Below are 10,897 nucleotides of genomic sequence, written 5' to 3' on the forward strand. Positions count from 1 at the left end.
AAGATGTGGAGGTTATTTTGACTGCCTTTGACAAAAGTTATTTTCAAAATTGTCCGAAACGTTGGGGGTTGAAATTCATATTTTGTAATAAAGTGTCTTCAGATAATGTTAATATAACTTTATGTTTTTACATTATTTGTAGAAAAGTCATCTAAACCTTGTTCCCGCTCTCAGTGCTCCATCTCCGGTTGCTTTCCCCTCCCGGAATATTTGATCGTCTGACTTCCCGCTCCTGCGCAGTCTGACCTGGCCTAAACACCACTTTAACTTTCGTATTTTCTTCTATCTCCCCTCCGCAAACATGTCGGAGTACAGCTCGGTACCGGCACCCGGGGCTGGAGCTCCTCTCGGCGGACATCTAGCTATCGGTAACGGTGGTGGAATAAAAAAAGATGCCTTTGCAGACGCGGTACAACGGGCCCGGCAGGTGAGACAGAAGCGGGAGGCATTGTAGCAATGCGCGTGAGCGCCACTGGGAAGGGGTGAAGAAAATGTGACTATTGCCTTGTTTCGTGGTTGTTAGCTTGCAAAGCTGGCTGACTATGTTTGGCGAGCAATCAATACGGTTGCCAGTTATGATTATTATAGCTACCTAGTTAACGTTATAAGTCAAGTGAATTTGAAGACCCAGTTGACGTGCCACTGCAGAAATACCGTTATGATGTTGTTACCAATGCATGCAAGTTGAGTTAGCCGTCTCCCAATGTTGTTGTGCTGTTGAGAGCTGGCTGCTTCTGCTGCATGCAAAGACAAAGTCCTGATGACAGACAAGCGGGCTCCGAGCCCTCAGCGTGTCTGTGTTTTTGAGTGCATTCCCAACAAAGTATATATCCTTGACATCATTTGATTGACATCATTCAGCTCACAAACAATTAGCATCTCATGTAATATTCTCATCATGTCATGATATGCTCTTTGAATATCTGTTATGTGTTCAAGTGACTTCAACTTTTGTGCATCAGATTGCTGCCAAGATTGGTGAATGTGCAGGGGTAGCCCCTATGAACAACATCAATGCACCAGACGTCTTTCCCTTCACAGCACAGAAACGACAGCTGGAGGACCCAGGTACACACACACACACACACACTACTGGGGACTGTGAAAGGGCCACTGCCAATGTGAACGTCTGATAACTGGAGTGTGTGCACACAGATTATTGTGAGATCAGATTCAACCTTTGTTTACTTGTTTTTTTTCTTCCCACAGATCAACCTGAGAGCAAGAAAATGGCTCCACAGAGTGACGTGGACTCAGCCACAGCTCTCTGTAAGTTGCTCTTCCTCATGTCTCCTACTACCTACTAAACCTGCTCCATGTCTTACATGAATGTCAACTGTCTCCCCTGGTCTGTCTGTACTGTCCTCTCCCCTGGTCTGTCTGTACTGTCCTCTCCCCTGGTCGGTGTCTGTACTGTCCGGCCCCTCTCCCCTGGTCGGTGTCTGTACTGTCCGGCCCCTCTCCCCTGGTCTGTGTCAGTACAGTTTCACCACTCTTCCCTGGTCGGTGTCTGTACTGTCCGGCCCCTCTCCCCTGGTCGGTGTCTGTACTGTCCGGCCCCTCTCCCCTGGTCTGTGTCAGTACAGTTTCACCACTCTTCCCTGGTCGGTGTCTGTACTGTCCGGCCCCTCTTCCCTGGTCTGTGTCAGTACTGTTTCACCACTCTTCCCTGTTCTGTGTCAGTACTGTTTCACCACTCTTCCCTGGTCGGTGTCTGTACTGTCCGGCCCCTCTTCCCTGGTCTGTGTCAGTACTGTTTCACCACTCTTCCCTGGTCTGTGTCTGTACTGTCCGGCCCCTCCTCCCTGGTCTGTGTCAGTACTGTTTCACCACTCTCCCCTGGTCGGTGTCTGTACTGTCTGGCCCCTTTCCCCTGGTCTGTGTCAGTACTGTTTCACCACTCTTCCCTGGTCGGTGTCTGTACTGTCCTGCCCCTCTCCCCTGGTCTGTCACTGTGAGCATCACCTGTGTTTGTCTTGTCCTCATTTTGCAGTGTGTCAGTAATCTGAGCCCTGTCCTCTCTCTATATATCTCTCTTTCTTTCTCTCTTTCCTTTTACAGCTATCGGAGCCCAACTGGCAGCACTGGCCCAGCAGAGGCAAGTCATTAGCATCATTTTATCCATAACAATCCAAGTAGGTCTCTAAAATGAAGTGAAATAGTATTGGGGATTGGAATTAGTTCTTCAGCAGAAGATTAATGGTGACAATATGTTGACGATTTGGATAACGAACTGTTGTGCTTTGCTTCTCTCTCCCACAGTGCCAGGCTCACAACCACCTCAGAGGAGTACAGTGTTCCTGATGGAATGGTGGGACTCAGTAAGTGCACTTTCTCCAAATGCCACTTTATATAATGTTTACATACCCTACATTACTCATCTCATATGTATATACTGTACTCTATACCATCTACTGCATCTTGCCTATGCCGTTCGGCCATCGCTCATTGATATATTTTTATGTACATATTCTTATTCATTCCTTTACACTTGTGTGTGTGTATAAGGTAGTTGTTGTGAAATTGTTAGATTAGATTACTTGTTAGATATTACTGCATGGTCGGAACTAGAAGCACAAGCATTTAGCTACATTCGCATTAATATCTGCTAACCATGTGTATGTGACAAATACATTTGATTTGGATTTGTTTTTTCGTGTTCATGTGTTGAATTTGAACATTACTGGACACATCATGAACATCATAATCAATAAAAATTACAACTCTCCTCTCTTCCTCTCCTCCAGTCATTGGCCGGGGCGGAGAACAGATCAACAAGATCCAGCAGGAATCAGGCTGCAAGGTTCAGATAGCCCCAGGTGAGGGACTGTGGAAAGTGTGGCCTTTATAGTCAATGGTTAGGAGCAGAGCTATAGTTGAACTCTTCATCTGTTTTTATGGTTGTGTGTGTGCGCGTGTGTGTGTTATTGACTGTTGGTTCTTTTCAGACAGTGGAGGTTTACCAGAGAGGAGTGTCTCTCTCACAGGGTCCCCAGACTCCGTACAGTAAGTGAGATCCTACTAGCTAATTGTGATATTTTTGTATTGTTATCACAAGATGCTGTTCACCTCTAGCCACTGAATTTACACAGCTCTATCTTTATGTATGGCATATCTCTGTAGTTCCACTATTAATGTGTGCTATTGCACTCATCAGTTGAGTTGACCCACCCCCCTCTCTCTTCCACTCTGACTAGGAAAGCCAAGATTTTATTGGATGAGATTGTGTCTCGGGGGAGGGGCACGCCCCCCTCATCCTTCCACGAGGCGACCAATGGACAGAGTGGCTCAGGGCAGGAGATGATGATTCCCGCAGGCAAGGCTGGCCTCATCATCGGCAAGGGAGGGGAGACCATCAAACAGCTACAGGTATATACAGACAGTCAGTCGGCCTCACCAGTAGCCAGAGAAGTGTTCCACAACACATTGAGGCGTGTGTTTTGAGATGTTGACAGTTTCATCGCAAACAGGCTGATGTGTGCAGTCATGCAAATTACTTTTTTGGTTGTTAAATCTACAGAGCAAGCATGAAAGAAATATAAGCAGGAAACTCTCGTATCTCATTACACAAGTATTTCATGGACCATGTGAGTGTTGTGAATCGTTGCCATCAGTAGGTTGAGCAGAGCTGACCATGCTGTCTGTCTGCGGCGTTGACAGGAGCGAGCAGGAGTGAAGATGATCCTGATTCAGGACGCGTCTCAGGGACCCAACATGGACAAGCCCCTGCGCATCATCGGGGAGCCATACAAAGTGGAGGTAACACAAGGCCTTGCTACAATCTGCATCCCATATTGAATTGGCATGCTGTACTGCAGCTCTGCAGATGGGGGATTTGGTAGCAACTTTTGATGTGCTAATAGCTGTTCTCCCTAAGGAGACTTATTCAAATTCAAACAACTTTATTATCTGTCCTGTGGGTCTGCTCAGCAAGCCATGGAGTTGGTGCAGGAGATACTGAGGGAGAGGGATCAGCCTGGCTTCGGAGACAGGAACGAGTACGGCTCCCGCATGGGGGGAGGTGGAAGAGCCATGGACGTAAGTGAGAGGGATCTGTGTGTGTGTGTGTGTGGAGAGGGACTCACATTCCCCATCACAGGTCTGATGTTTTATTCGTAAGAGAGTGAGCACCTTCCTTTAGCTATCAATCTAATCTATTTGGCACTGTCTAACCTGCTCTCTGATTGGCTAGGTTCCAGTGCCGCGACACTCTGTCGGGGTGGTGATTGGTCGCAACGGGGAGATGATCAAGAAGATTCAGAACGACGCAGGAGTTAGGATACAGTTTAAACCAGGTATATAACGTTTCATAGTCATGTCATATGAACTACTGCTACTCAACTCATTTACACAGTTTAACCACAAGTTCTGTGGTGTCTACTAACAAGCTCTACATTCTGTATGTGGTGTTGCACAAGACTCAGAGGAAATGTCCTGTCTTTGTAGATGATGGCACAGGTCCAGATAAGATGGCCCACATCATGGGCCCACCAGACTGCTGTGACAATGCTGCCCAGATCATCCAGGAGCTACTGCAGAGCATCAGGGTCAGAGAGGAGGGAGGACAGGAGGTACATACCTCACACACGCACGTAGAGTATCTGAAAAACAGCCACTGCTCACACGCTAGCTTGGAACTGTTTACATACAAGTGTATTGGAGCTGCCATGATGCCGTGCCTTGTGGAACATACAACACTCAACGCATTTAGTGAACCACTGGAACATTGTAAACAAATGGACTCCATAACCTAGACAAATGATAGTCCTAGTGTTAGAGCATTCCCACAATTCCCCATACAGTACATTACTGTTATTAGGAGGTAAATATCCTCATCTTAAACAAACTCTGACTTTCTGACGTCCAGGACCAGAACTTAAATATAAATTGTATTAAGACCCTCTTTCTCTCGCTCTCTCTTCCACCCTCCTTCCTTCTCAGGGTCCTCCCGGGCCTCCAGGCATGTCCCCGAGTGGTGGCGGCAGGGGCCGCAGCCGAGGGGGCCAGGGAAGCTGGGGTCCCCCTGGTTGTGGAGGAGGGGAGATGACTTTCTCCATTCCGGCCCACAAGTGTGGCCTGGTGATCGGACGGGGCGGGGAGAACATCAAGGCCATCAACCAGCAGACTGGGGCCTTTGTGGAGATCTCCCGCCAGCTGCCCCCCAACGGGGACCCTAACTTCAAGCTCTTTGTCATTCGAGGCTCTCCGCAGCAGATAGATCACGCCAAGCAGCTCATCGAGGACAAGATCGAGGTATGCAGGGTTCCTGCTCAGGGTAAGGAGGAAAGGGCGGAGGATGGATGGATGGGTTTGTGGTGTTGGAAAACTCATTTGGGGAAATGGACATGATTGCTTCAAAGCACAATCAATGGAGTCAAACTGGCGATTTAATTTGCTTTCAGTCTTTTCACCATAGATGTGAACATAATGTCCATGCATCTAACTGGTTGTGCTTTCCAGGGTCCCCTCTGTCCTGTTTGTCCAGGTCCTGGTGGACCAGGCCCCATGGGTCCCTATAATCCTGATCCCTATAACCCAGGACCCCCAGGAGCCCCTGGACCACAGTGAGTGGAGACTGGAAATGTAGTCATCACAAACTCTGGCTTTTACAAGCCTCTACTGGCTAAAATGTTACATTACAACGATACAATCATTGATTGGACCAATGGAAGTATACTGAGTAGTAACTGGGTTTTCTCTATCCCCCCCAAGTGGAGGTCTTCATGGCTACCCCCCACAGGGCTGGGGCAACACCTACCAGCAGTGGCAGCCCCAAGCACCCCACGACCCCAGTGAGTGACCTGCAACATTGACCTTTCAGACCCTCACTGTGGACAGGAAATGGTTACATTGGAACTATAACTTTCAATGGCCTCCCAATGTTTTCTCTCGCTGTAATCACTTATTTGAAAAGACTGAGAAAGGGAAAGCAATATGGAGTCAACTCCACCCAGCCTACCAGTGGTCTCTTTTGGGCTTTCCTACCATATAGTTTTATCTCCTTGTCATTTCAAAACAGTGGTTACAACAGAGAGCAGGCTTTAGTTAGCCTGGTCCCAGATATGTTTCTGCTGTCTTGCCAACTCCATTGTCTGGTGTCACAATGTCCATAGGAGTACAGCACAAACTGGGGCCAGGCTAGCTTTTAGTGGTACATAACCGTGCAACTATTATCAAAATCATCTGTGATGGGAGAATGTCTTTCTGTGTTGGCTATTGATAATAACTCACCCTATCTCTCTCTGCCCCCTGGTTTCTAAGCACAGGCAGGTAGCAGGGCACGCTCAGCCCTATGAGGACCTCACCTCCAACTGCCATCTTTTTTAGGCAAGGCAGCCGGTGCCGCGGACCCTAACGCAGCCTGGGCAGCCTATTATGGCCAGTACTACCAGGGAGGGCAGCCAGGGGGAGCAGGGCCCGGCCAGCCCCCCACCAACCCCACCGCTGGTGGCCCAGCACCTGGAGACCAGCCCCAGGCCAGCCAGACCCCTGGGGGCCAGCCTGACTACACCAAGGCCTGGGAGGAGTACTACAAGAAGATGGGTGTTGGTGAGACCACTGGTCTACTATAGTTACTAGAATAACACCACAGGAGGAAAGACGGCAGTTGTTTCCCTCTTAGAATAGGAAAGATGGGCACTGTCTAATTTTGTCATTTTAGACAGTGTCTATCTTTCTCATTTAATTTTGTATCGAGGCGTATAGCTGTCTACTGTTGTGGGCTGTTGACTACGCTTGACTTTAGATTACTTTCAAGGTCTAAAATCATCTGACAAACTTTAATTTTGAAGTGAACCAGCGCTGTAAGAACATGAATCTTTCATGTTAACCTTGTCGATCATAGCATATCTCTTCTTCATCCATAAGACCCCCTCTCCTCTGCTCCCCCAGCCCAGGCAGGAGGCTCTGCAGCAGGGCCAGGAGCAGCAGGTGCCCCAGCAGCCCCAGGTGGAGGCCAGCAGGACTACAGTGCAGCCTGGGCAGAGTACTACAGGCAGCAGTCTGCTTACTACGGCCAAACAGGACAGGCCCCAGGACAGCCTGCCACCCCTCAGCAAGGCCAGCAGGTAAAGTTACACTCTGTGTGTACTGTGAGAGTACTCAGATGTGTATGTCTAACAAGTTGTGTTTTGTATATTGCCTAGGTGTGTGCGTTCTGTCCTGAGGTGTACTGTCCTGGGTTGCAGTCTGTTTTTGTCATCCAGGCTGAAGATGTTACTGGTTGTTGTGGTTCTGACTCGGTACTCTTACTCTGTTCTGTCTCTCCAGACACAGTGAGCGGCTCGGCTGAGACTCATAAAGAGCGAGAATAAAGAAAGGCTACTACCACTTAACCCGACCAGTCAACAGAATCCGGCCATTTTTTTTGAATTTTATTATATCTATATTTTTTGTTCTGAAGGGATTGTGCTGGCAGTCCTTTCCCTGTCCCTCCCCTTTCCCCATCCACCAACTCACCACTTGTTTAAATAAATATGCGAAGAGAAACTATTGCTTTGCTTGTGAGCTGAATAATGGGATGGATTTCTAGTTGTCTTTCATTTTGGTTCCCTGAAATCTTCCCTTGTTTTTTCCGTCATCTGTCAATAAAAACATGAACTTGGAAGATTTGAACTCTGAACCATGAAAGCCAGATTTACTTCCGGAAATGCTCATCACTCACCCAATGAAATCGCACTTTCCCCTTTTTTTATTTTATTTACCACAGCCAAACTGTCTATTCAAGTGACTTACTTCTAGTCCTACACTACTAATACTGCATTTACTGAAATTAACATTTATTTATAAAGATTACAATTAATTACATGAATGGTAAAATGATTAAGAGTGGGAGGTTTTGCTTTTCATTGCTTGGTAGTTTGATTTCTCCTTCATTTGGAACATTCCCATCACCTAAGTTGCTTGGTCTTCATACATTTTGAGCTTTGGTTTTGATTTTATGTTCTGTGAATTATATTTTTTGTTTTCCGTGTGTGTGTGTGTGACTGTACAGTGTTTAGAATGTGTCCCCACAAGTGATGATAAACGTGCGTGTCTGTATGAATGTGGTTGCACAGCGGAAGACTTCAGTGATTGTGGAACGCTAGTTAACATAGCCACGGGTATATCTACAGTGTGAAGTTACCTACTGCAAACATCACATAACACTAGTCTGTTTAACTCAACCTGTTGCACGGGAGACGAACGGTGTTAGAAGTTTTAGTTTCCTTGATCTGTGACACGGTCTTCTACATTGTACGTTTTTGTTTTTTATTTTTCAATTGTTTTGAATAAAGTTCCAATAAGAGATGTCCTGACCTCCCACCAGTTAGATCACCTTCTGATGGGATGTCCTGACCTCCCACCAGTTAGATCACCTTCTGATGGGATGTCCTGACCTCCCGCCAGTTAGATCACCTTCTGATGGGATGTCTGACCTCCCGCCAGTTAGATCACCTTCTGATGGGATGTCCTGACCTCCCACCAGTTAGATCACCTTCTGATGGGATGTCCTGACCTCCCACCAGTTAGATCACCTTCTGATGGTCTGTCCTGACCTCCCACCAGTTAGGTCAACTTCTGATGGGATGTCCTGACCTCCCGCCAGTTAGGTCACCTTCTGATGGGATGTCCTGACCTCCCGCCAGTTAGATCACCTTCTGATGGGATGTCCTGACCTCCCGCCAGTTAGATCACCTTCTGATGGGATGTCCTGACCTCCCGCCAGTTAGATCACCTTCTGATGGGATGTCCTGACCTCCCGCCAGTTAGATCACCTTCTGATGGGATGTCCTGACCTCCCGCCAGTTAGATCACCTTCTGATGGGATGTCCTGACCTCCCGCCAGTTAGATCACCTTCTGATGGGATGTCCTGACCTCCCGCCAGTTAGATCACCTTCTGATGGGATGTCCTGACCTCCCGCCAGTTAGATCACCTTCTGATGGGATGTCCTGACCTCCCGCCAGTTAGATCACCTTCTGATGGGATGTCCTGACCTCCCGCCAGTTAGATCACCTTCTGATGGGATGTCCTGACCTCCCGCCAGTTAGATCACCTTCTGATGGGATGTCCTGACCTCCCGCCAGTTAGGTCACCTTCTGATGGGATGTCCTGACCTCCCGCCAGTTAGATCACCTTCTGATGGGATGTCCTGACCTCCCGCCAGTTAGATCACCTTCTGATGGGATGTCCTGACCTCCCGCCAGTTAGATCACCTTCTGATGGGATGTCCTGACCTCCCGTTTCCCTGAAATACCGGTTGGAGGATTCCCAGAATCAGGAGGGAATAAGCAGGAAATCCAGAATCCTCCAACCCGAATTTCTGGAAAACCAGGGAATTTATTGAAAGTTCCTGGAATTTTGCAACCCCTAACTATGGTCCCTGGTCAGGGAAAAACTCCTATTCAGAGTGAGTTTTAAGGTTGCACTGGAATAAGCTATGGTTGAAGTCATGAGTAAGATGGCAATTTATGGTTGTTAAGGTTAACCTCAGGGTCATGTTCATAAGGGACTAACAGACTGGAACAGGGAGGGACTACCTGGACTTGTCCAATAAGTGCAAATTTTCTTTTGCAAAACGTTTTGGTACGGTGTGCCCAAATGAACATGGCCCAGACATGTTGAATCACTAACTCTTGAGGAAGAATGGCAGCTTGGGCACTGTATTGGAGTCTGCATTTTGCAGGGCACAGTGTTGATATTGTGAATAAAATGACCACCAGCAGCAATATTCTGTTGAATTAAAAGGGTGAAAAGTCAACATATTTTTAAACTTGTGTGTCCAGTTTTGTTTCTGTTAGTGTGTTCCATAATGCTTTATCAAGGAGCAAGACTAGTGTTTGGGCTCCCGAGTGTCGCAGCGGTCTAATCAAATCAAAGTTTATTTGTCACATGCGCCGAATACAACAGGAGTAGAACTTACAATGAAATGCCTACTTACAGGCTCTAACCAACAGTGCAAAAAAGGTATTAGGTGAACAATAAGTAAGTAAAGAAATACAAAAACAGTAAAAAGACAGTGAAAAATAACAGTAGCGAAGCTACATACAGGCACCGGTTAGTCGGGTTGATTGAGGTAGTATGTACATGTAGATATGGTTAAAGTGACTGCATATATGATGAACAGAGAGTAGCAGTAGCGTAAAAGGGGGTGGCAGGACACAATGCAGATAGCCCGGTTAGCCAATGTGCGGGGGCACTGGTTGGTCGGGCCAATTGAGGTAGTATGTACATGAATGTATAGTTAAAGTGACTATGTATATATGATAAACAGAGTAGCAGCAGCGTAAAAGCGTGGTTGGGGGGGGCACACAATGCAAATAGTCTGGGTAGCCATTTGATTACCTGTTCAGGAGTCATATGGCTTGGGGGTAAAAACTGTTGAGAAGCCTTTTTGTCCTAGACTTGGCACTCCGGTACCGCTTGCCACGGGGTAGTAGAGAGAACAGTCTATGACTGGGGTGGCTGGGGTCTTTGACAATTTTTAGGGCCTTCCTCAGACACCGCCTGGTGTAGAGGTCCTGGATGGCAGGCAGCTTAGCCCCAGTGATGAACTGGGCCGTACGCACTACCCTCTGTAGTGCCTTGCGGTCGGAGGCCGAGAAATTACCGTACCAGGCAGTGATGCAACCAGTCAGGATGCTCTCGATGTTGCCGCTGTAGAACCTTTTGAGGATCTGAGGACCCGTGCCAAATCTTTTTAGTTTCCTGAGGGGGAATAGGATTTGTCGTGCCCTCTTCATGATTGTCTTAGTGTGTTTGGACCATTCTAGTTTGTTGATGTGGACACCAAGGAACTTGAAGCTCTCAACCTGCTCCACTGCAGCCCCGTCGATGAGAATGGGGGCGTACTCAGTCCTCCTTTTCCTGTAGCCCACAATCATCTCTTTAGTCTTGGTTACGTTGAGGGATAGGTT

General features: G+C 47.5%; 1 protein-coding gene across 2 annotated transcripts; it reads left to right on the forward strand.

Annotated features, from left to right (window-relative positions):
• The first annotated feature begins 221 nt into the window (after positions 1-221).
• LOC120043831 (far upstream element-binding protein 2-like) lies at positions 222-9,745 on the forward strand. Of its 2 annotated transcripts, XM_038988426.1 has the most exons (18): positions 222-427; positions 963-1,068; positions 1,210-1,269; positions 2,062-2,098; positions 2,263-2,321; positions 2,748-2,819; positions 2,949-3,006; positions 3,198-3,369; positions 3,661-3,759; positions 3,931-4,038; positions 4,193-4,295; positions 4,447-4,571; positions 4,942-5,253; positions 5,461-5,564; positions 5,713-5,792; positions 6,328-6,549; positions 6,892-7,067; positions 7,270-9,745. In XM_038988426.1, the coding sequence occupies exons 1-18, from the start codon at positions 302-304 to the stop codon at positions 7,276-7,278; spliced, it is 2,028 nt and encodes a 675-aa protein (XP_038844354.1). In that variant the 5' UTR covers positions 222-301; the 3' UTR covers positions 7,279-9,745. The 2 variants fall into 2 exon arrangements, with proteins under 2 accessions (XP_038844354.1, XP_038844355.1); XM_038988427.1 differs by lacking the exons at positions 6,892-7,067; positions 7,270-9,745 and having other exon boundaries at positions 6,267-6,351.
• Positions 9,746-10,897: the final 1,152 nt, after the last annotated feature.

This window comes from Salvelinus namaycush, chromosome 3 (assembly GCF_016432855.1).
Source record: "Salvelinus namaycush isolate Seneca chromosome 3, SaNama_1.0, whole genome shotgun sequence".
NCBI lineage: Eukaryota > Metazoa > Chordata > Actinopteri > Salmoniformes > Salmonidae > Salvelinus > Salvelinus namaycush.